This window comes from Scyliorhinus canicula, chromosome 16, assembly GCF_902713615.1.
Source record: "Scyliorhinus canicula chromosome 16, sScyCan1.1, whole genome shotgun sequence".
Classification (NCBI taxonomy): domain Eukaryota; kingdom Metazoa; phylum Chordata; class Chondrichthyes; order Carcharhiniformes; family Scyliorhinidae; genus Scyliorhinus; species Scyliorhinus canicula.
This window is the reverse complement of record NC_052161.1, coordinates 57,711,742-57,737,260: the sequence shown is the minus strand read 5'-3', so window position 1 is coordinate 57,737,260 and position 25,519 is coordinate 57,711,742. Positions and strand designations below refer to the sequence as shown.

At 46.6% G+C, this 25,519-nt stretch overlaps 1 protein-coding gene across 2 annotated transcripts in view; it reads left to right on the top strand.

Annotated features, from left to right (window-relative positions):
* hectd2 (HECT domain containing 2) overlaps positions 1–25,519 on the top strand; it is a 139,567-nt gene that overhangs the window by 89,845 nt on the left and 24,203 nt on the right. Inside the window, exons 11-13 of one of the 2 annotated variants that reach the window (XM_038773600.1) lie at positions 6,879–6,975; positions 10,148–10,255; positions 19,697–19,829. In XM_038773600.1, the coding sequence (XP_038629528.1) occupies positions 6,879–6,975; positions 10,148–10,255; positions 19,697–19,829 (338 nt within the window). The remainder of the gene's footprint in view (positions 1–6,878; positions 6,976–10,147; positions 10,256–19,696; positions 19,830–25,519) is intronic. The other variant, XM_038773601.1, reaches the window with a different exon arrangement.

Below are 25,519 nucleotides of genomic sequence, written 5' to 3'. Positions count from 1 at the left end.
TTTTACTGTCTGTTTTTATATTCTGAGCAAGTTTACTCTCATACTCTATCTTACTCTTCTTTATAGCTTTTTTAGTAGCTTTCTGTTGCCCCCTAAAGATTTCCCAGTCCTCTAATCTCCCAGCAATCTTTGCCACTTTATATGTTTTTTCCTTCAATTTGATACTCTCCCTTATTTCCTTAGATATCCACGGTCGATTTTCCCTCTTTCTTCCGTCCTTCCTTTTTGTTGGTATAAACCTTTGCTGAGCACTGTGAAAAATCGCTTGGAAGGTTCTCCACTGTTCCTCAACTGTTCCACCATAAAGTCTTAGCTCCCAGTCTACCTTAGCTAGTTCTTCTCTCATCCCCTTGTAATCTCCTTTGTTTAAACACAAAACACTAGTATTTGATTTTACTTTCTCACCCTCCATCTGTATTTTAAATTCCACCATATTGTGATCGCTCCTTCCGAGAGGATCCCTAACTATGAGATCATGAATCAATCCTGTCTCATTACACAGGACAAGATCTAGGACCGCTTGTTCCCTCGTAGGTTTCATTACATACTGTTCTAGGAAACTATCGCGGATACATTCTATAAACTCCTCCTCACGGTTGCCTTGACCGACCTGGTTAAACCAATCGACATGTAGATTAAAATCCCCCATGATAACTGCTGTACCATTTCTACATGCATCAGTTATTTCTTTGTTTATTGCCTGCCCCACCATCTCGTTACTATTTGGTGGCCGATAGACTACTCCTATTAGTGACTTTTTCGCCTTACTATTCCTGAGTAACTTTTGATGATTCTATTGTAAAGTAAATGTTATTAAGGAATCAAGGAGTAAAATAGAATTACACTTAAAAACAAAGGCTTCACACTGTAACAACATTTTACAAAACAGTTTCAAACAATCTTCATTTAACTATCTTCAGAGCTATTCTTCCCTTTATCTGTTCAGCAACTCCTTATAGATTTTTAAATCCATAAAATTCCAGTAACTTTTATCACAAGGTGCCTTTAATTCCTCTTGGGGTGCCTCTGAGGTTAACAGCAGCTGGTTCTTCAGGCCTGACTTTGTCCACAATGCATGCTGGGACATGATCAGCTATTCCTTCTGTCTGCTGAGATCAAAAACCGCTCCCTTCATAGTTATCAGTATCTACTTAAATACGTTCTTTCCCTTTGATCTTTGTCTCAACCATTCTCTTCAAAAATGCACTCTCCCAGAATTGATTTCATTTCTTCACTCTATCTCTTGGGATTTAAAAGAGAAGTAAACTTATCCTACCCTTATTTTACCTCCTGACACCTTTTACAACCTCTTTTTAAAACCTGTGTATATCCTCCTTTGAACCGCAACCCATTCAAATCTACTCCCAATATTGCCTTTTGTAAATAGTTGTTTGAAGTCTTTTTAGGCTCATTATCGTATCAAAACCACTTCTTATTGTTGGCTTTGATTCTCACAGTCACCCTGTCTCTTGTTTCAATTTCCATATTCTCAAATTTCCAAAAGTGTAAGAAATATGGTGAGGGTATTATTCACAGAAAATATTACAGTTTCTTTGTTTTCCTGACACATGCCACCTTGTTGTTTCAGGTGCTTTGCTAAAAGTTACTCAGTTTCTTAATGGTGATATTTCATGATCACAAAGCAGGGGCTTTAGAATATAAACCCAGTTTACTTTGAAATTGGTCTCCAGCTTCTGGAAACCTTTCACTGCTTTTGAACGTAAAGGATGTACCGTAACCTCCAATAAGGGTGGCAATTGAGCCGGATTGCCACTCCATTCGGGAAAGTCAGGTGATCCTATCTTGTCCAACCTTCAGACTCAGGCTGGGTACAATATATGCAACCTGGGACCTATCGTCAAGGGCAGCTCAGTCACAGGTAAATAATCCACTCCCCTTTTTAAACAGCACTATCTCCTGTAAAACAGTTAAGTTTAAAGGTCCAGCCACGTTCAAATGCCTTTGGCAAACCAGGAAGAAGGTAAGTGTATAAGTTAATAGATAGGACTTTGGCGGGAAATGGAGGAGAATTGTGTTGGGGAGGGTGGTAGTCGAGAAAGCGAGTGGAGGGAAGTCAGGTCTGTCTTCTGGTGAGAAGGAGGGGGGGGGGGGGGAAGTCGGCCTGTCTGGTGGTGAGAAGGGGAGTTTCGGAGCCAGGGCTGTGTGGGGCGGCAAAGCGGAGCCGGGACTGTCTTTGTGTTGGTGGGGTGGGCAGAGGGGCGGCAAATTGGGCCTTTCTTGGAAGAAGGGAAGGACGGTGGAAGGATCAGGCATGGGGGAGGGGTGTTGTGGAGGTTGAGCGGGAAGTGTACAATGCAGTCAGGAGTCCATGGGGCGGGGGGGGGGGGAATAATTGGGTGAGAAGGGGTGGGAGTGATGGGGGGTTAACTGGGGGTGGAGGGAGTCCCCATGGAGGGGGAAGAATCCCATGAGGTGGGCCCCGGTGGTCGAAGGTAGTCTCAAAAGGGTATATCAGGGAGTCCCTTGGAGGTTGGGGGGGGGGGGGTGGGTGGATCCTGTAGGAGATCAAAGTGGTTCAGTGTATGTTACCCAGAAGCTAGAAGATTTTAATTCTAACTTTTTCTGGGTAAATATTGGCATAGGACAGTTGAAACCACCCGAACTTTGTGATTTAAATTGTATTTTTGGAAGGTTTCCAGCCCATCGGAAGTTTGAACTTTCATAGAATTTCATAGAATTTACAATGCAGAAGGAGGCCATTCGGCCCATCAAGTCTGCACCGGCTCTTGGAAAGAGCACCTTATCCAAACCCACACACCTACCCTATCCCCATAACCCAGTAACCCCACCCAACACTAAGGGCAATTTTGGATACCAAGGGCAATTTATCATGGCCAATCCACCTAACCTGCACATCTTTGGACTGTGGGAGGAAACCGGAGCACACATGGGGAGGATGTGCAGACTCCGCACAGACAGTGACCCAAGCCGGGAATCGAACCTGGGACCCTGGAGCTGTGAAGCAATTGTGCTAACCACAATGCTACCGTGCTGCCCTAAATTTCACCCTCAGCCATTGTGGGATTTGAACCCATTTCTCCAGAGTATTAACCTGGGGCCTCTGGATTACCCACCCAGTGACAATGCCACTATGCCACCACCTCCTCCCACTTCCCAAGCAATTGCCAGGCAATCCTTACCTGTGGGTCTTCGGGGTAGAGTGGGGATCACAGCGCATCTTTGGGTACTGCCCAGTTATCCTGAGCTGGAGCTTGGAGGTTACTTTCCCCTCCTCAATCTGCTAACATGAGTTTATGAACTCGGGTCGGGTCCGATTTTCCAAGATGGCGATTCTCTGCGAGCTCTCCCCAACAGATCCACTTTTTCCTTAACTTATACACGTTCTAATCTTTTAAAAATTTATTCTAAAACTAACATTACTAACCTCTCTCTTTTATCTTCTCTTGCAGGCTTGAACATCCCTATTATGTATTTTCTTTTATTCCCTTTTCTTCCCATATATTTAATGATCTATTGAGCTGCTCGCATAAAAATACTTTTCACTGTACCTCGGTACACGTGACAATAAACAAATCCAATCCAAGGTGTTCCCACATTTTCAGTAAACTACCCATAACTAGTTGGCCTGTCAGATGGGCCAATTTGTCGCCTTTGGTCAGAATCTATTTTCCTCTTTAGTCACTTAACTGATAGCGCATAACTAATAATCCCATTTGCTTCAATTTTCCCCCTCATTCCTCCTCATTATGGACTTATTGATGTACCCATATGTAGGATTAATTTGTCATCTCTTGTGTCTAAGTTTGACTGAAATATTATAACAACTTTGATTGATGTAGTGCCTTTAAAATGATAAAACTTCCCACAGAAGTGCTGTAAATAAAAATTAGGCAATGAAACACATAAAGAGCAATTGGGGTGGATGGCCAAAGGCCTGGACAGAGGGGCAGATTTTAAGGAATGGCTCAAAGGAGAAAAGAGCGGTAGGGCGGCGCGAATGTATAGGAAGGAAATTCCAGTGCTTCGGGCCTAGGCAGCTGAAGGCACAGCCACCAGTGATGAAGCAGTTAAAATTGGGCATGTTCAGGAGACCAGACTTAGAGGAGCACAGACGTCTTGGAGGGTTGTGGGGTTGGAGTAGGTGGAGGAGTTTAACAGAAATGGAGAGGAGCGAGGCGAAAGAAGGATTTGAAAACTAGGTTGAGCATTTTAAAATTGAGGTATTGACTGACTAGGATCCGATGTAGGTCAGCAAGCAAGGGAGATGAGGCAACTTGACTTGATGTGAGTTAAAATGGGAGCTGAGTTTTAGATGATCCGAAGTTACAGAGGGTAGGTTGTTGGAGACCAGCCAGAACGCATTAGAATAGTCAACCCTAAAAGTAACAAAGGCATGAATAAGGGTTTCAGCAGCTAGTGAGCCGAGACAGGGCCAGAGTCGGGCATTGTTACAACAAGGCCCAAAGATGTGCATGTTAGGTGGGGTTACGGGGCTAGGATCGGGGAGTTGGCCTAGGTTGGGTGCTCTTTTGGAGGGTCGGTGCAGATTCGATGGGCGAAATGGCATCCTTCTGTAGGTATTTTATGATGAAGGTATTTGAAGGAAGGAGATTCCCCCTGGATTTGGAGGGGGAGGGGGGGGGGGGGATTGGTCTAGAATCAGAGGCCACAGTCTCAGAACAAGAGGTAAGTCATTTAGGGTTGGGGTTGGGTTGAGAAATTTCTTCCCTGAGAGGGTGGAGAATCTTCAGAATACTCTACCCCAGAGAGGTGTGGGAGCTCAGTAGGTTTCTAGATATCAGAGGATATGGGGAACGCGCAGGAAAATGGCACCGACGTAGGGGATCAGCCATAATCTAGCTGAATGGCAGACCAGGCTTGAGGGGCCAAATGGTCTACTCCTGCATCTATGATCCTAGAAATGGACAGCCTTGGTCGGGAATATGTGGTCAGAAGGTATTTCAAGGTCAAATACGACACCAAAGTAGCGTAAAGCACAGAAAAGTTATAATTCTGAAAGGCTGTGAATAAAATATCTTTTGGTGTATTATAGCTGACAGTTTACATATTTTCATTCACTTGAAATTGTGACTGTTGGGAAGTAGAAATTGCCTTTTATTGACCATTTAATTTTTTTCAAATATGGCACAAGTGTGCCCCCTTGAGCACATTAGATGCATTGCAAGGCATTTTTGCAGTACTTTTGTAATTATGGACGTTTTGTCATCAGACTTTCACATATAATAGACTCATTCACTATAATCTTTGAGCACTGATGAGTTATAGTCAACCTCACGATCACATTGCACCCTCTGAAGTATCCAGTTATTACCACTTGTGTACCTGTATTAAATCAAAACAGTTTTACGGTTTACAAATGAGGTTATAACAATGCATCATTGTGACATAACTAAGATTTAATGCAACTAATATTTCTATTCCGAATAAATATAAATGTGCTCAATTGTCTGGACATAGTTACTTACTGATATTGCACACATATCGGTAGTATGGTGGTTAGCATCAATGCTTCACAGCTCCAGGGTCCCAGGTTCGATTCCCGGCTGGGTCACTGTCTGTGTGGAGTCTGCACGTCCTCCCCGTGTGTGCGTGGGTTTCCTCCGGGTGCTCCGGTTTCCTCCCACAGTCCAAAGATGTGCGGGTTAGGTGGATTGGCCATGCTAAATTGCCCGTAGTGTAAGGTTAATGGGGGGAATTGTTGGGTTACGGGTATGTGGGTTTAAGTAGGGTGATCATTGCTCGGCACAACATCGAGGGCCGAAGGGCCTGTTCTGTGCTGTACTGTTCTATGTTCTATGTTCTATATAGCAATTGAAAGTGACCTATAATTCTATGAATGCCGTGCATCATTTTTGCATCTACTACATTTGGTGCTGAGTGAGTATAGCACCCGAGTAATCTTTGCCACGGGCCGCCGCGCCACATTTATGCTTCACCCCACTGGCAGGATGCTCTGTTACACAGCTGGTCAATGGGGTTTCCCATTGTGGGGCAGCCCCACGCCTTCGGGAAACCCCCTGGCTGCCGGCAAATCGGAGCACCCGCCGGCGGAGAATCCAGCCCACAGCCTTTTAGCTGAGACATTAAACCAAGTTAGCTCTCTCGGGTGGATGTTAAAGATCCCATTACATTATTTTAAGGAAGAAGCAAGGCCTGGCTGTGATGACCAATATTTATTCCCCAGTCAACATCACAAAAACAGATCATCCAGGCATTATCAAACTGCTGATGTTGGGAGCGTTCTCTGAAATTAGCTGTTGCATTTTCTACATCACAGCAGTGACCACACTTCAAACGTACTTAATTGGCTGTAAAATGCATCCTGAGGTGACAAAAGGCTTTCTTTCACTTCACTGATTTTTTTTTCTGGCTTGTCTTTGTACTCGCCTGTGTGTTGAATTGCTTCACAACTGGACATGTATTGCCCAGTGGTATAAAGCGTTTAGCTCTCTTTGAAAGGTCGGACATAATTATGAGCGGCACGGTAGCACAGTGGCTAGCACTGTTGCTTCACAGTGCCAGGGTCCCAGATTCGATTCCCAGCCTTGGGTCACTGTCGTGTGCGGAGTCTGCATGTCCCCCCCCCCCCCCCCCCATGTCTGCGTGGCTGTCCGCCGGATGCTCCGGTTTCCTCCCACAAATCCCGAAAGACGTGTTGTTGGGTAATTTGGACATTCTGAATTCTTCCTCAGTGTACCCAAACAGGTGCCAGAATGTGGCTGCTAGGGCATTTTCACAGTAACTTCATTGCAGTGTTAATGTAAGCCTACTTGTGACAATAAAGATTATAAAAAGTCCTGCATAGGTTGCAACAGTATTGTGCTGCTGATTCAGATAACTATATACATTGAGGATTTTCTTTTATTGAATTATAGGTTTTCCTTCTGCCAGTTCCCTTTCATTCTCTCCTTAGCAGCAAAGAAGGTTATTATCCAGAGAGACTCCGAGCAACAAATGATCACAGTAGCTAGGGTAAGTGATGATTAGGTGACTTTTATGGGAACAAACTTAATGCTGGATATTAGACTATATGTGTGGGTAGGAAAGTTTGTTTTTAGCAATGCATTGTTATCCCTTGTACTTCTTTTTCCATCTATTTTCTTAGCAAGACATATTTTGATATTTCCAGACTACAACTTTACAAGCTTAAGTTCAAATTTCGGCCTCAGCTGCTGTTTGAACTTGGCACCCTTCCTGGGTAAGTTTTTAGTCAGTACGTGGCAGGACTTGCTCGATGGAGCACTTCCTGTTGCACAAATGAGTTTGGGATGAGGCATTCCCATCTTTCCAGTCGACATGGCTACGATGTGCAACAATGGTGCGAAACACATACTAATAAGCACTCTTAATAGACAGCAGTTGGTTACAAAAATAAAACCATGTGTAGTACAGGAACTTTTAAGCAACTAAAAAAAATTCCCCTGTGTTACTGGACTGCTTCAGGCTATGACTAAATGAAAAATGGAAAACGTTCCATTTCCTAGCACTGTTTCTTTCCACCTTGTATAAAAAGAGAAAAAGCTTGGGCGCAATCTATCGGCCCTGTTGCGCTTGAGTCAGAGAGCAACTAGGCCAGTAGATCTCGGGAGAGGCCTCCCCACGGGCTACCCGTCAGCCTTAATGCCCCGCGGGATATATCCAAGTCCCATGAGGCGTCTGAATCAGAATCCTGCCCACAAGGGGCGTGAAGAACCTACTTATGCGAGTTCACCCAATATACACTAGCCTCTTGGGATCTACTAGCTCCCCAGTGAGGTTGTAGCTGGGAGCCGTTCAGTACTGGTCCAAGTGGAAAGGCACCCGGGGGGGTCTGGAAGGCCATTATAAGCCCCTGGGTGTCCAGGGATAGTGCAGGTTGCCCCCTATACCCTGGCACATAGGCACCTTGGCACTGCCCAGTTGGCACTACGGCACTGCCACCCTAGCACTGCCAAGCTGACAGGAGAAATTCCAGGGAAGGGTTGCAGCGCAAGGGTGCCATGGTGGCACTGCCAAGGGTAGGACCTGAGGAGGGCATGCCCATGAAAGGAGGGTGAGGGGGTTTTGAAGGGTGCAGATGAGTGAAGGGCAGAGCAGGGCACCCTCACTTGAGGCGGGGGGGTATTGTGTGTGTGTGTAAGTGTGTCTGTGTAAGTGTGTGTGTAAGTGTAAAAATCCGGGGGCATTGGTGCTGCTGCCCCGGTGCTCGGAGGGGGGTATGGGAGCCTCAGTGGGAGTGGGTCCCCATCGGGGGGATGGCAGAGGAAGGAGATGGATGCATCTACGCCTGTGGTACCGCCCCACTGACCACCCGGTCGGTGCCCACAGGACCCTGGGGTTCGCCTCGGAATGGAGGGGCAGCTGGATCAAGCCTCAGATGCCCCTGCGCCATCTGGCTCTGACGGCTCCCCAATGCCTGCACCAATGTTACTGCCCTCAGTGATGCTCTTCAGTGACTGGGACACATCTCTCAGTGACTGGGACACATCTCTCAGTGACTGGGACATGCTCTGGAGTGCCCCGGCAGTGCCCATCTGGGATTGACACATGCTCCGCAGAGCCTCATCGACTCCACCTGGTACTGGGTGATGTCCCCCAGCGAGCTGGACATGTTGTCAAGGCGCTCAGCCATAGCCGCCACTGATTGAGCCAACCTTGCACACTCCCACTCATGCTGCTGACATCGTACATCAGGCTCTCCACTGTGTTGCCTTGGTGCCATTCATTGCCCATGTCATCCCCTGTTCTCATGGCCTCTGGGACTCCTCCAATTGGCTATGGACCTGCTGGATTATTTCTGATAGCCCCCTCTGATTTTACAGCAGCACCCTATAGATTGCATCAAATCCAGGTAAACCTAGTCCAGAGGCTTAGTATCAGGCTGGGACCCAGATGGATCCTGGGATCCAGCAGACCACCGACTGCTGTTTGTCCTGGAAATTCCTGTCTCCACCTGATGTTCATCTGCAACTGTGTGGTGCTCACCAAAATGTATCCTAGAAGCCTGACCACTGCATTCTCCCACCGAGAATGTGAGTCTCTGCGCTGCTAGAGGGTGGGGGTGACAGCTGTGATGCGAAATAGGTGGTGTCCTCGGACCTCCCCTCCAAGGTGTTCTCTTTGGAGGGGAGGGCACACCCCAGATGGTCCGGCGCCATCGGCTGGACGTCCTGTGGGAGAATTGACATGTGGTCAGTAGAAGGGATGTGTCAGTCTGTATGGTAATAACTACTCACGTGTGACAGGTCATCTGGGTGGGTCTAGTGGATCCTCATCTCTGCGCTGCAAGCCGACCTCTACAGCGGTCACCGCGTGTCCGGCACCCTGCTGCCCATCAGGATCCTCTTCCTACGGTTATGGACCAACTTCTCCTTCAGGGACACCAAGGGGGCATTGTTAGCCACACGTGTGGTTTACCCAGGGGAGGGAGGGGGCTTGGCTATTGTGGGAGGAGGCTTGAGAAATGGGTCTTTCTGGGGGGGGGGGGGGGGGTGTGAAGGGATTGGGGGTATGGAAGGGCAAGAGTATGGGGGTGTGGAGGGGGCGTTGCATGCCTAGTGTAGGTCATTGACTTTCTTGTCGCACTGGGTGCCAGTCCTCCTGGTCATGCTGCCCGAGCTGATGGCCGCTGCCACTTCTTCCCAGCCGGCAGTGGCTGACCCTCCTGGCCTACACCACATCCAGCAGTCTGCCCAGTTTGCCTTCTCTGAATCGGGGTGCTGGTTTCCTCGGCGCCATGGTTGCGAGCAGAGTGGGGTCGGCTGTGCAGCAGCGTGCAGTAACGGTTTAAAGTGATGCTACCCTCTGAAATGACCTAACAAGCTACTCTAGCAGGGGGCTGGTGAGCGCGATCCCCGGCGAATTAGCTGGTGAACCATGATTTGCAGCGTGAATCCTGTAGGGCTTCATTAAGTGGACCAATTAATGTTCGATAGAGGTGATAGCCTCACTGGTCCGAGCATCGGGAAGCTCGCGGCAGTTCCCGCTCGCTACCACACTACTGTCGTTTGATAGCGGTGGGGACCCCTGCAAAACTCGCCACAAATGAACTTAGAAATTTCTCCGTTAAAATCTGCCCCTTCTGTCCTATTGCGTTTTTGGTACTGGCAAATGTTTCAAATTCAGCATTCTACAGTCAGAATCCTGTCTTTTTGTTCTTGTACAGCAAAGCTTGGTTGATAAAGTGTCTCGTAGGCAAAAACCAGACATGAACATGCTTTTTCTAAACATTAAAGTGAGACGATTGCATTTGGTTAACGATTCACTGGATGAGGTAACGTGGATTGTTTCATTTTAAAACCTGATTCATTGTAACTATTTAAATGAATGTACCATTTCCGCTTGTTATAAACAATTATGAACTGTTAAATATTGCTATTCAGTATTTTTTTGTGAAAGTACCTTGCTAACTATCTTTAATAAGATGAATTACTTTTAACAGAGCAGCACTAGCTGTTATCTGTATGTAGCAGCATGAATGTGCTGTAGCAGCCTAATAATGGCTAATTTGTGGTGGGAGGAAAATTGGTCAGGAAAACAGGAGAATTAAATGCCCTTCTTCAAGTCGGACCTTTCTCACCAATCGGGGCTTAGTTTAATCTTTAAGATGGTACCAGATTGTCTATTTAGATCAAAGTTTTCTTCAGAATTTGGCTCTTAATCGTGTTTATTTCTTTTAGCGCCTGCCTATTCATTCATGGGAGTTAATGAATTGCCTATAATCAAAAATTGCCCTTGAACAGAGTGGCTTGTTAGGTCATTTCAGGGAGCATTTAAGAGCCCAACCACATTGCTGTGGATCTGGAGTCACATATAGGTCAGACTCTGAAAAACATTAGTGAACCAGATGGGTTTTTACAATAATTAACATTCTTTCAATTTTTTATTTTATTGAATTCAAATTTCACCATCTGCCAGGGTGGGATTCGAACCCAAGTCTCCGGAGGATTACCCTGGCTCTTTGGATTGCTAATCCACCGACAATAGCACTACATCACCGCCTCCCCATCTGACAATGAGCAGAATTATTTTGATGGACAAATCAATTATCATACATCTCAAAATAGTGATACATAATTATAGTTAAATTTTTACAAAAACAAAACTAGTAATATAATAATAGTATTAGACACTTGAGTTTCTGCAATTTATTGCATGCTGTTCTGCATTGTTTAAACAGTTTAAATTCTGAAGAAAAGTCATACCAACTAGAAACGTTAGGTCTGGACCGGGAGGTGGGGTTTGCACCAGGAAGGGGAGGATGGGTCGCACTGGGGACTTTGGGGGAGGGCAGCGAGAGGTTGAGGCGAGCCGGAGTGGGGGGTTGGGTCATGCCAGGCTGGGAGGGAGGAAGATGTTGGGTCTGGCTGGGAAGGGGTGGCTGGGTTGCGATGGGGGATTTGTGGGGGATCTGCTGGGATGTCCTATGTGTGTGTGAGGGGTGTCCCATGTGAGGCTCCTTTTGTGTGTTTAAATTGTTACTCCGGAGTTAGTGCTTTTTTTCCCCCCTTCTAACTCATTCAAGAAACTATCAGGGTATAACTGGCAGAATCACCCAAAGTTAACTTTAAATCGCTTCTGTCGGGTGATTTGCAACTCAGCGCAATTGTCCAGGAGAAGTTTTTTTAAATTCGTTCATGGGTTGTGGGTGTCGCTGGATGGGCCAGCAAATTTGCCCTCCCTGAGAGCATTGATGAGTCAACCACATTACTGTGGATCTGAAGTCACATGTAGGCCACACCAGATAAGGATAAAAGATTTCCTTCCCTAAAGGACATTAGTGAACCAGATAGATTTTTGCGTCAATCGACAATAGCTTCATGGTCATCATTGGACTTTTAATTCCAGTTTTTTTTCTATTGAATTCGAATTTTACCATCTGCCATGGTGGGACTCAAACCCTGCTCCCCAGAGCACTACTCTTCGCCTTTGGATTAACATTTCAGTAATAATGCCAGTGTCCCCTGCACTTATGGACAATTGCTGGGTAAGCCCTTGCATGGGAACATCCCAAAGAGATTCCCCAGTACACCATTGGGGTGCCCCCCAAATGCGACACTGGGGAACCAGGAAGTTATGGGTGAATATCTTGTTATCCTCAATGAAGAAATGCAATTGACATATGCTGGTCTTTTGGCTTTTGCATGTTCCCTGTGCAATGATAAATGAAATAGCAAAAACTTCCATGGATAAAATAAAAGAAGTCGGTCACCTGGTAAAGTATTGTTCTTCTGGCCTGGTTTCGGGGCTCAGTCATCTAAACTTCTGCTGCCTGTGTCTTAACTCACAGCATGCTCCGTTCCACAACATCCATTTCAGGCTGTCCAACGTAGGCTCCCGGTCAAGCAATATTTTGATTATAAAATTTGTGTTTTCAAATCCCTCTCTGGCCTTCCTCTTCCTCTTCCTTTCTCTCTAATTTCCTCCAACAACCTTCCAAGGTATCCCCCGCTGCTGTAATTCTTGCCTCGTGTTCATCCACATTTGTAATTGCTCCAACGGTGGTGGCCATGCCTTAAGTTGCCTCGGCCCCAACTTCTAGAATTCGTGCCCTACACCTCCACCCCGTTTTTCTCTTTTAAAACATTTCTTAATACCTATCTCTTTGGCCAACTTTTTGGCCATATGACTGAATATGTCTTCTATAGAACTCGGTGTCATATTTTGTTTTATAATGCTACTGTGAAGTGCCGTGGGACATTTCATTATGTTAAAGGTGCTATAGGAATATAAGTTGTTGTATAAGTAGGCGGATTTTCTTTTCAGAAGTCTATAGTGGTCATATATGATTTTATATTTATATTTCCTGTAGGAGGAAACCAAAGGGAAACCTTCAGAAAGGTTATTCCACAGCATGTCTCCTTTTGCCAATGATAACAAAAACAAAATTTCAAGGATGTCCATTTAATGTCACCATCCAAGGTACTCAATTCTGAACAGTTGACTCCACAGATGCCATGCCAAAACCCCAGTAGTACTAGGACCATTACATATTGTACAATATAAATCCTTGATCATGTTACTTTAGAAGTTCATTGTTTCGTTGTGTGGTCACAGTCCACATGGATCCTTTGGGGCTTGTCTGTTCTTTCAACATAAGCTGCTTGAGATTGTAGTTTGTTAAAACCATTATTCTTTATTTGCAGTTACTTTGTAAATATTGGGACCTCAGGACTTCTGCTGTCTCTAGATCTGAGTTTTCTTTTAGAAATTTAGAGTACCCAATTACTTTTTTTATTCCAGTAGGGAGTGGGGACCTATCCGGAATCTCTCAGATCTCTGTGGACAGGTGCATCCGCATCTAAATGCCCACGCAGGTCAATACATCCACTTCAATGTGGACCGGACACCAGGCTGCCCGTGCATCGGGATTCACCACTATTGCCAGGGTGCCCATGGGGTGATTGATGGGATGCATGTCCACTTACGAGTACCTGCAGATGACAGGCCGCTCTACACCAAACAAAAGGGATACAACTCAATGAATGTGCAGCTGATATGCTGTGCATCATACATGAATGCACCTGATACCCGGACAGTGTGCACAACGCCTTCATCCTGGCACACTCGAAGATTCCTGACATGTTTGAGATGCCCTCTCGGCTGGGGGGTTGGCTTCTGGGTAATGGGTTATCCATTGCAGTCGTGGCTGGTGACACCTATCCGGAGGCCACAGACCAATGCAGAGACCCGCTATAATGACGCCCATACAGCGACCAGCGGTGTGATCGAGCAGTGCTTCGGCCTCCTGAAGATGCGGTTCAGGTGCCTGGACCACTCTGGAGGGGCTCTCCAGTATGATGCTGGGAGAGTCACTTGCATCGTGGCAATCTGCTGCATCCGTGTGCGGGGGGTGGGAGGGGTGGGGAGCCCAGCCCACCCACAACAACAACAATATGTACAGGTCTGTGCCCTAGCCCCTTATAGCTAAACTGTGCCCTGCAACTGTGCTAACTTAATTGGTGTCTAACTTTCTTACCGTACAGGCCCTAAAGCTACATTTAGGTGGTTCCCCAGACGGTATGGCAGGACTGGAGGCGGCATGCTGTGCTTCCTGCCCTGCGACCTAGGTCCCTGTTGGCGGGCCCTATCTGGGGCGACCGGGCCTGGATATGTCTGGCTGCTGCACCTGCCCTGCGGGAGTGATCGCACAGGGGCCCCATCTCCTCCTCCTCCCTTTGGTCGCCTGATGGCCCCCGGGATGGTAGTGCTAGCGGAGCTATCCCCTGAGGCCTTTCCACCACCTGGCGCTGCCAGTCGTGGAGGTGCGCTCTGGTCTCGAGCAGAATCTGCATGCTCGTGGCCATGCAGGACAGAGAGTGGCCATCACGGTCTGGGACTGCACCACATCATGCTGAGACTGGGCCACCGTACTCTGTGTCTGCGCCATGTCGGCCAGTGCCTGGGCAATGCCACCAACGTTCCCAGCCATGGTCTGCTGTGACTGGGCCACCATCAGAAGCACCGTTGAACCAGAAGCCATGACCATCACCCAATACCTCCACCATGGATGCCACAGTACAGTGGCACGTATGGTCGGCACCACCTCCTGCTGCTGCACATGGTTGGACACCTGCAGCTGCGCCTGCAGGCACTGGATGCTTGCTGACAACCCCTCATGTAGTCCCTGACTTTATGACTGCATCTCCACGATCGATGGGACTGTCCGTTCCAGAAGCTCGAAACCCGTCTGGATGGCAGCTAGTCCCTGGTGTCAGTCTGCCCTCCAACCGTCCGCCCACTCGGGTGTTCCTAACTCAACCTGAAGTACAGGATCAGCTGTGTGATGCGCAACAGGTAGTGTCCCAGGAGCCTCTTCGCTAAAGTGCCCAACCGAGGTGGGTATCTCTGGGATGTTGGAGGTTGCTGGAGATAGCTATGATGGGAAATCTGTGTCATCCTCTGACTCGAGCACCGGGGTCTCCTGTGTCTTGGGTGGAGGGCTGGTGTCAGAGCTGCTATCCCCATTACTCCTTGGCTCATGGGCTCTAGTTGTGGCACTGGCTGGGGGTGGGGGACACCAGATGGAGCCGCCCCATCACCAGCAGGTCCTGCAAGACACAAGATGCATGATTGGACCGCGGGTTGTGGTGGGGGGGGTTGAGGGTGGTGGGGGTTAGTGTAGGGTGTGGATGTTGTAGGAGTGGTGTTGAGGGGAGACGTTGACACGTTTCATGGGGAGCCGCAACCAAGTGGAGTCTCACTTCCTCGCCTGTGGCCGAACTCCACCTTGGCGACCTCCCTTTTCTCCAGTCTGCCAACCACATATAGTGCCCTCTGCTCTGCCACAGTGAGGGGCCACAGGTCTGGCGGTCCCGCTCCCGGTTGTGTGCGGCCTTCTGGGGGGGGGGAGGGAGGCAACTAGAAAACAATAATGTTAGACAGTCTGATGCATCTCGCCCAAGAGATGGGTAGCTGGTGGCCTCAGTGGCCAGGGCACTCAGCCATGGTGCCTGTTCTGGGTGCCAACATATAGTGCAGGGTGGGGGTTCGGCCACCCTCTGGGTGGGGTTGGGGGGGGGGGATGGAGGGGGTCGGGTTATGGGTGTTTGGATGGGGGTTGGTGTCAGGGGCACAGTGTGGTCTACTCACGCTGGTTACCCTGAGGAGGTCGTGCAGTTTTTTACGGCACTGCTGGCCAGCCTGGACGGTGTTGCCCACTGCCCCCAGGCATGGTGAGTGGCAGGGGCTGGCAGTCTCCTTTCCAGGCTTACAGGGTCATCCCTTCTCCTCCACCTTGTCCTTGTGGGGGTTCGGCCACCCTCTGGGTGGGGTGGGGGGGGTGGAGGGGGTCGGGTTATGGGTGTTTGGATGGGGGTTGGTGTCAGGGGCACAGTGTGGTCTACTCACGCTGGTTACCCTGAGGAGGTCGTGCAGTTTTTTACGGCACTGCTGGCCAGCCTGGACGGTGTTGCCCACTGCCCCCAGGCATGGTGAGCGGCAGGGGCTGGCAGTCTCCTTTCCAGGCTTACAGGGTCATCCGCTTCTCCTCCACCTTGTCCAAGAAGGTCTCCAGCTTGGCATTGGTAAACCTCGGGGCTGCTCTTCTCGCTGCCATCTTCTTGGCTGGGATGGTGTGTGTGGGTAGTGCAGTGTGTATTTGTGGCTGCAACTTATCAGTCTCCTGAGTGACAATCGTAGAACCCTCGAATCTGGCACCATTTCTGATTATCGTTATCCTACATTTCCCCCAAGTCTTTATCCCTATTATATTTACATCCTCTCCATCTCTCCTCAGAGTCTCAAAGTACACATGGTTAATCTCTGAGGTGCCTTGACCAACCTTCCAGATTCTGATCTCTTTCTGAGTTTGAAGATATTCTGTACTTTCCCTTGTTGGTGCGGGTGTCTTTAATTCTCCTGGGTGGCTGTAGATCTTCGACTTACTCCTTCTTTCCCTTCAAGATCTGAGTAAGCCCAAGTTTTGTTTGGCTTTCTTTCCAAGGATATAAAGGTGCTGTGGTTTCTCCTCATGGTACCCTGGTCTGTATTAGTCCTGTAAGATCTCGGTTGTGAAGTTGTTTCAATGATTGCACCTTCTCTCCGTTGGTTGAGTGTCCATAATCTCTCCCGGGTTCAGCATTAGTACAATTCACGTGCTCTGTGCCTGTGGTGAACATCACTAGTCTGTTTGTTTCTCTGATCTTCCTCATGCTGTTTCACCATCTTGTGGTGATACTGGGTTTAAGTTTGTGTGTCAGAGATGGGCATTGTCCATTCAGAGTCCCATACATAACTCTGATGGTGAGAAACTGTTCTGTAGAGGTAAGGATAACACCAGAGCAAGGTAAAGATCTTCAGCAAATCTTTGATTTGTACACCACTCTCAGCTTCTCTATTTGCCAGAGGATAGGGAGGTGAACATGAACAAATCTATATTCTTTTGCGAAGTATTGAAATAAATCAGCAACAAAATGTGACTCATTGTCTGGCACATACTATATCTGAAATAACATGTGTCTCTTTGTTGATTGAATGGCTGTTTCCACCATGATGCTATGCAACCTGTTTACTGATCTGGTTACTACAATTTGTTTACCAAGAAAAGATCAAAGAGACTGGGGGTTTCCGACTTTGCAAGCAAATGACTGACTCTGGAAGCAATAGAGAAAGGAGGTCTGGAAGACCATCTGAACCTTAACCCATGACAAAAGGACAGGGTTATAAAGATTCAAACTAGTTGAAGGGGAATTCAGTTCTGGCATCTAAAAGATTTTCTCGGGACAGTGATCAATACATGGCATTAATTAATTTACAGTGCAGAAGGAGGCCATTCGGCCCATCAAATCTGCACCAGCCCTTGGAAAGAGCATACTACCCAAGCCCACACCTCCACCTATCCCTGTAACCCAGTAACCCCACCCAACCTTTTTGGACACAAAGGGCAATTCAGCACGGCCAATCCACCTAACCTGCACGTCTTTGGACTGTGGGAGGAAACCGGAGCACACCGAGGAAATCCATGCAGGCACGGGGAGAACGTGCAAACTCCACACAGACAGTGACCCAAGCCAGGAATCGAACCTGGGATCCTGGAGCTCTGAAGCAACTGTGCTAACCACTGTGCTACCGTGCTGCCCCAAATATATAACTCAGACATACAGTAGTCAAAGAAAAATGCTAGATTCATTAAGGAAACGGAGGGTGGGGTATCTGTGGGATCTTTCTGTTGTATTCTCTATTCTGCTTTAACTGGATGGCTCGGATGCATAGTGTTGAATAAAGAACACAAAAGTTTTGTTAACGAACAAAACCATAAATTTATTACTCTGCTAACTGATTCGTTCACATTCCTAAAGTAGAAGGTTATTGTATACAATTATGCTATGTCTAACTTACAGAACTCTCAAGTATACGCAGCTCTCTATGCCTGACACTCTTCCAGCTCTCTCCTAACTCTTAACTCCTAATCATCTAATTCCAGAATCTCCTCGTCACATGTGGTTCCCTTTAGTGGTAAGAATCATTATCGTTAACTTGTTAACTCTTTACATCCCAGTCAATATACATATCATTACACTTTCTTGAAAAATAAACTGCTACTTCCATTTCTATCTTCTATTTTTATAGCGGCAGGCATCGATTGCATCCATTATTAAAGAGTCAATTGGACCAAAGATACAATGCAACCTTTAAACAATATTTGTTCAATAACTGTATCACATGATGCATATTTCTTTGAGTACCCAATTCTTTTTTTTCCAATTAACGGGCAATTTAATGTGGCCAATTCATCTACCCTGCACATCTTTTTTGGATTGTGGGGGTTGAGACCCACGCAGACATGGGGAGAATTTGCAAACTCCATACAGACAGTGACCCAGGGCTGGGATCGAACCGAGGTCCTCGGTGCCGTGTATAATACATATTTCAATAGGGTTTAATATCTTCTTCTGTTATAAGAAGATCTTATTACAAATCTGCAATGCACATGTAGGGTCGGATCTATTGGTCGCGTTGTGCCCGTAAAGCAGCACGGCGCAACACGGCCGGGAGATCCCACTTCTGGGATGTCCCTGCTCGCTACACCTCGCGAGATCTCACGCAATTTCGCGAGACGTTGCAATGTATACAGCTAGTCTCACTCTAGTATGCGTTCCCGAGATCTACTCAAGGTGTGGGATCTAATTCCTTTGCCTTGGAGACTTTGGGCAAGCGCCGTTCGTCACTGGTGTCCCCAAACGGGGACCAGACAGAACGGCACTCGTGGAAGTCTCCCAAGGGATTGGAGGCCCCCAGGTACATGCCCTCTGTGCAGGATGGTACCCTGGGGGGCCAAGGTGCCAAGCTGTCATTTTTTTGCATATCAGCGATCGCCCTGTGCGGGTGTGGGGGGAAGGATGCAGGGTGCCCCGATGATCCCCTTATAGTGAGTTGGGGTGAGCGAAGGGTCGAGTAGGCTCAAGATTGGGATGCCATTTTAAAATGGCGTCCCGACCACATGCTACACTGAGGATTTCCGGCAAGTGGAGCACCTCAGTACAGAAAATGGGGCTAATTGCACCCTCATTGAGATTTTCCCCACTGAGGCCCTGAATCTACCCAGATGGGCGTTGGATAGCGTGGTGTTTCTCGGGGGAAGCACCTTACTAATCTGTCCCCATTCGGGTAGATTGCGCTCATAAGATTCTATACGAGAATACTGTGACACATAGCACAATACTAGATAAGTATTGTACATTTTTCTATTACCTCTCTACAAGTATTATTACTGTATGCTAATTAATCACTTGTGGCATTGCACACATGAGTCGCACTCGAGTGTAGTTGTAAAATAAAGCTGCATTGGTATTGGGGGGGGATTTGTGGTGGTGGTGCAGGGAGGAGGGGGAGTGCAAGTAATTGGAGAGCAAGTTGTTGAAGGACGCTCTTTCCCTGCACACTTCATTGCAAATCTATAGCAGTTGGCTGGTTATTTTCCTGCCATACTAACACCTTTTAAGGATCGAAGAAAAGAGGCGGGACTAATCGGTGATGATCAGTACATCTGTAGCTATCAGTAAACTAGATTTGACCAACAGACTACTTTAACAGCTACAAATAGCAAACCTTGGTGCAGTTTAATATGAAGATTATAGCATGAAGCTTAACAGGTTATTCATCGTTATATCGAGGTTTTGTTTTCTATCTCGCATTGTTTGTTTCTAATTTAACCTGTCATTTACTTTTAATGTTCTATATCTCATCTGCACTCTGGTCGTTCTCTGCATTACAGTTAACTAGAAAAAGGGCAGATTTAAAAAAAAAGTTGAAAGTCACCTTTGTTGGAGAAGCTGGATTAGACATGGGCGGTCTCACAAAAGAGTGGTTTCTTCTGCTTATTCGACAGATCTTCCAACCCGATTATGGTAAGATTTTAAAATAATAAAATTGATAAATCAGTTTTGTGAAAAAATTCCTGATTGGGAGCAAGGAAATCTGTGGAACGGGTGAGGTAATTTAATCTTCCACTTCTCTCTCCCACATTATCTCGAGTAAATGTATCGCTGTTGTCCCACAGTTAAATTTGTCGTCCTTCATTTTCTCCTGGACCACTATTTTTATGTATTGAATGATCTGCCTGTATTGTACGGTATATGTGACAATAAACAAATCCAAACCAATCTTGCAATATTATTTAACTTTGCAGGTTTATTTTGTTTGCCATTGTTTTATTCTTTATTAGCTGTGTCCTTCTTCAATGGGGGCACTTCAGTTTGCTGATTGTTTCTTGACCGAGTGCCCAAGATATTTATTGGGTTATTTAGAAAAGGTAACAGTTCTGTGAAGCTTTGTTTTAATATGTGTCAAGCTGACAATGTCTTACGAATTCAGCATTCTTGCAGTAGATGGCAGCCTATTCCACACATTGGTAACTGTGGCTGATGAGCCAAATTACACATTGTCAGATAAGTAACCTTTAGAAGTTAGAAGTAACCTTTCCTGCATAGTTTAGGAGAAACAGTTTATTACATTTTCTGAATTGACCACTGTTTTTTTTTCCTGACTTTCTTTTGCCTCTCTCGAGGCAGCGTTGCTAGGGCTGGGTCATTGCAAGGTTGCATCATCGAGTGATGATACTGGCTTCGGGTAGGGGGTGGGGTGGGGGTGGAACTGCTCGGTAAATATTTAAAACCATCATACTGTGTACAAGAACAATAAAGTGACAAGATCTTGGGCGTATAGCCAAATGATAGAACATACGCCTGAGGCTTTAATATTACTCAATAGTTAATCTCAACCTGTAGTATTTGGAGAGGAATAATAGGAGAAAGAGAAATAATGAGTCCCATGCAGGAAATAAGGTCATAAGGAAATAAATTGAGAATGTATATTGGAGAAAGTCACAGTAGAAAACTTAAAAAGAGGTTAATAAACTGATCCTAATAAATTATTTCACATTCAGAAGATGAAAAGTGAAGAGAGACAAAGGCTAGTGAATGAAGAAACTACCAGATGAAGTGATGGAGGCTGATAGGGTCGAAAAACTCTAGAACAAACTAAATAGATCTTTTGGCCAAAAATGTAATGGTGATCTGTGACAGAGAACAGTACTTTTTAAACTTTGGGAGCCTCCAGATGGGAAGTAAGGTTCTTTCCGGGTCACTACATACTTTTTCCCATGGCATCACTACAGGAGTTCCTCAGAGTAGTGACGCAGGACTAACCATCTTCAGCTGTTTCATTAATGAGCTTCCGTTCATCGTAAGGTCAGAAGTAGGGATGTTTGCAGATGGTTGATTGCTGATTGGTTGATCACTGATGGTTGTACAATGTTCAGTACCATTTGCGACTCCTCAGATACTGAAACAGTCCATGACAATATGCAGCAAGACCTGAGTGACATTCAGCATTGGGCTGATAAGCAGCAAGTTACATTTGTGCAAGTCAATGGCCATTTCCAACAAAAGAATATCAATCATCTGGACATTCAACAGCACAATCATCACAGAATCACCCATCAACAACATGCTGGGACTTGCCATTAATGGACTGGACCAGTTATATAAGTGCTGTGGCTATATAAATGCTGTGGCTATAAGGACAGGTAAGGGACTGGGAATTATGTGGCAAGTAACACACTTTCTATCCATCATTTATAAAACGCAAGTCAGGAGTATGACAAAATGGTCTCCACTTGATTGAATGAGTACAGCTCCAATAATACTTAAGTCTCAACGCTATTCGGGACATATTTGTCACATATCTGTCGAGAAAAAGTAGGGCTTGGTTGATCAGATAAGTTAATTAACGGCGTTGACTCAAGTAGGTTGATTAAATATGACAAAACAAGTATCTCAATGCAGTCAGTGAGTAATAAATAGATGGCGCGACCTACCCAAAAGGGAACAAAGTCCCCGAGCAAGCACTTTTAGCCGCATGTTTCCCGGCACTCGCAGTGCCTAAAAACACATGGCTATTCAGCGCGACTCATTTTGAATAGGGGCCTAAACGGGGAATGCGTGGCCAAGGCTGCACATAGCCTCATTTTTCACAATGGGAAGCTTCATTCACCGGAACTCCCCGTTGTAGCGAGAGATGGCATCTCAATTTCCAAGGCCCACAAAAAAACGTCCGACCTCTCCCCAACTCCCCTCCAGCCTGAACACAACATGGGAGGGTCCCCCGCCACCCTGCACAATGCCCACGGCAGGCAACCTCGGCCTGATCACGTGCACGCAAAAAAATGCTAGCTTGACACCAACCTGGCAGTGCCACCAGGGCATCTTGGCAGTGCCAGACTAACACCCAGCTGGTGCCCACAATGCCACTGCACCACCCTGCCCGAAGGGTATGCAGCTGGAAGTTTCTGATCCCCTTGGAGATACCCACGAGTGCTGTTCCATCTGGTCCCTATTTGTGGGGGCAAGTACCAAATGGCGCTCGCCCAAGGTTCCCGAGTCAAAGGGATTGAATCCGAAATCCTCGGGTACCTTGGGAATCTGCACATTATAGTAAGGCTATCACCTCGCTCTAATATGCAGATATTCCAAAAACTGATCCCGCCCATTGTGGGAGGGATTCCCCTTGCAACATCTCGCAAGATTGAGTTGAATCACATGAGACGTTACGAGCCGGGTAGATCCCGGGAATGGTGTCTCTGCTTTTCCGGTGCAGCATGGCCTGAAGATTGCGCCCAGAATGTTTGTTTTTTCCCTTAATGGATAAATGTAACTTTTTAGTCCGAGATTATTGAAGCTTTGTCCTTTATGCGTTGGCGAGCGCCTCGGGAGGCACCTGTCCCGCTGGCCGGAATGGTGTGATCACATGTCAGATTCTGCACTTGGGATCTAATTAATCACGCACAGGTCAGTTCCCGTCCAATTCCCCTGGTGGGCCGACAGCTGCCCGCTCTCAGCTAATGAGTTTGAAGGTCCTGACCCCATCATTAAATACCAGTCCAGTACACCCCAGTCACTCTCTTCAGCCCAGCTGTCTTCTCCAGACTGTTTCGGATGTCATTGTTCCACAGGGAAAAGACTAAAAGCCTCAAAATTAAGTCTGTTTGTCAATGCAACCACCTCTTTCCCCCTGCAGCACCCCCCCCCCCCCCCCCATGTCCCACACACCAGCCCATCACCTGCAAGATTCTCATGCCTCACTTGGACCTCTGCCTCTGGAGTCTTCATCCATCCCATTCCATATCTGTTGTGGTATCCATTTGACCCCCTTGCTTGAGATTTTAGTGCAGCCTTGTTGGGGTCCAGCTTCCCTCCCCTTGGTCTGCATCCCATTGTTCACCACCTTCGTCCACCTCCTTTCCCCTCTGCCTGCCATCGTGAGAACTTGCCGTACCCCTTCTTGCACAGTCCTCCTTCCAAATTCCATGCGAAGTGAGCACGGGGGCGATGGCGACAGAAAACGGGTTCGGCATCGTCCTGAGCCAAAAATTTGTTTACGGTGAGGACGTGAAGGGATGGAGCTGAGTCCTTGCTGAGTACAGAACGTTCTACATCAGAGGGGTGAAAGTCGGAGGGTATGGTGAATACACGGCAAGGGCTGGGATTGGAAGAAGGGATGGGGGTCAGAGACGCGGGGAAGGTGTGGACGATCCCGGATGGGCTGGAGTTTACGTTCCGCAACACCTGCAAGGAAGAGAAACTTACTTGAATTTGTTTTAAAGCTCAGAAACATGTAAACGGTCAGATGTTCTTGAAGGCTGTTATTATGAAATAAATCACAAAATAAATCCCTGAAGTTAAACTGTTTTAATTAAGAGTTTTTTTTGTTAGCTCTAACTTCTATTAGAGAGATAATTATTAATGAATCTGCAAATTGTATCAAGATTTTGTGATTTTTGATCTTTGTCATAGAAACCCATATAATAATAAATGCGTATTGTCACAAGTAGGCTTCAAATGAAGTTAATGTGAAAAGCCCAGAGTCGCCACATTCCGGCGCCTGTTCGGGGAGGTCGGTACGGGAATTGAACCCGCGCTGCTGCCTTGTTCTGCATTACAAGCCACCTGTTTAGCTCACTGTGCTAAACCAGCCCCTTATAAAGAGATGGAGAGAAGAGAAAAATGGTCCTGCCCCATATACATACAGATGTATGATTGTGAAACCTGAGGGCATGTTTTTTAATCTGCTGATTGCAGTTAGAGTAAATACTATGGGCTGAACTTTTAGTTCATCAGGTGCAGGAAGGGAGGTGGGCAAAGATCCAAAATACCGGTCCATATGGCTCCTTGTTACCATTCTTGGTACTGGCTATTTTGACCAGGCTGGGTGAGGGGTAGTCCTATGACATCACCCACTCCACGATTAAGGCCAATTAAGCTGTTTGAAGAGCTCATTAAGAGCTTGTTAACAGGAGATGTTGAGATTTTCAATGGGCTGCATGCACTGTCGGGGTCAGACCAATTGAATAGAGGCAGGTACGTAGTGGGGAACACACATGGCTGTCCAAATAAATGATCTGGGCCCCATTTTTAAAGAAAATTAGGGGTGACAAGGGGATCTTGTCCACTGGGACAAGTGTGCCATCGCACCAGCGCAGGTGGAGGGAGAGTGTACAGCAAGCACTCGAGCAGCACAGTGGTGCAGTGATTAGCACTATTGCCTCATGGTGTCTAGGATCCAGGTTCGATCCCAGCCCTTGGTCACTGTCCATGTGGAGTTTGCACATTTACGCTGCATCTGCGTGGACCTCGTACCCACAACCCAAAGATATGCAGGGGAATAAGAGCTGGGGCAATGCTGCCAAACACAATTGGGAGACTACCCAAGCACAAGGAAGGATATCAGGCCAGCTGGCTCTGCTGAGACACTGGACAAATCAAATGTTCTGAGTTCTCTCACCCTGCAGTATCATTACTCAAGCATCCACAGTAATGGTTATTGTGATTCATTTAAATTGGCTCTGCACTTTGGTTGATCTATGCCATGCTCACTCCCACTGCTGTGCATTGGTCCTTAAGCTTACTGTTTTATGGTAACCCACAAATCTATTCATATCGATGGTACAGCCCTGAAGCTCCTTCTAGACTCTACAGTCTACCATCATGTGACTCTCTACAGCATATCATGGGCAGTACTAGTCTCCAGTCCAACATTACCACCCCTTATGCTACATCACCTCAATTTGATCAATTGTCCCACAATGTATACGTTTTTCAAAATGTCACACTAGAAACAAGGAACCCTTGGAAGAAAACACTCATCAATACCTAACAACAGAACCAATTAATGAGAATTCAGGACTTCAGATAGGTCTTCCGAGCAGCAAGCTCAAATGTTGTTGTTTTGCTGACTTCCGATTGAATATAATGATGTGATACAGCAGATGAGTGGCAGCATTTCACAATCTGAGCTGGACTGCAATTCAATTCTTAAGAACAACTTTAAACACAAACTGTTGAAGTAAACAGGATGATCCTGGCATAAAGATAGATCAGGTAACATTAAACATCATGAGTGTCCGTTTTGACAAGGGCCAGAAAATGGTTCCATACAATCTTTTAATCGGATTCTTGTAAACAAAGTGTGTTGGATATGCAAGGGGGAGAAAAGTTTGGAAATTAGTTATTCTTGTGTTTGAACGTGAAATTATTTTTCC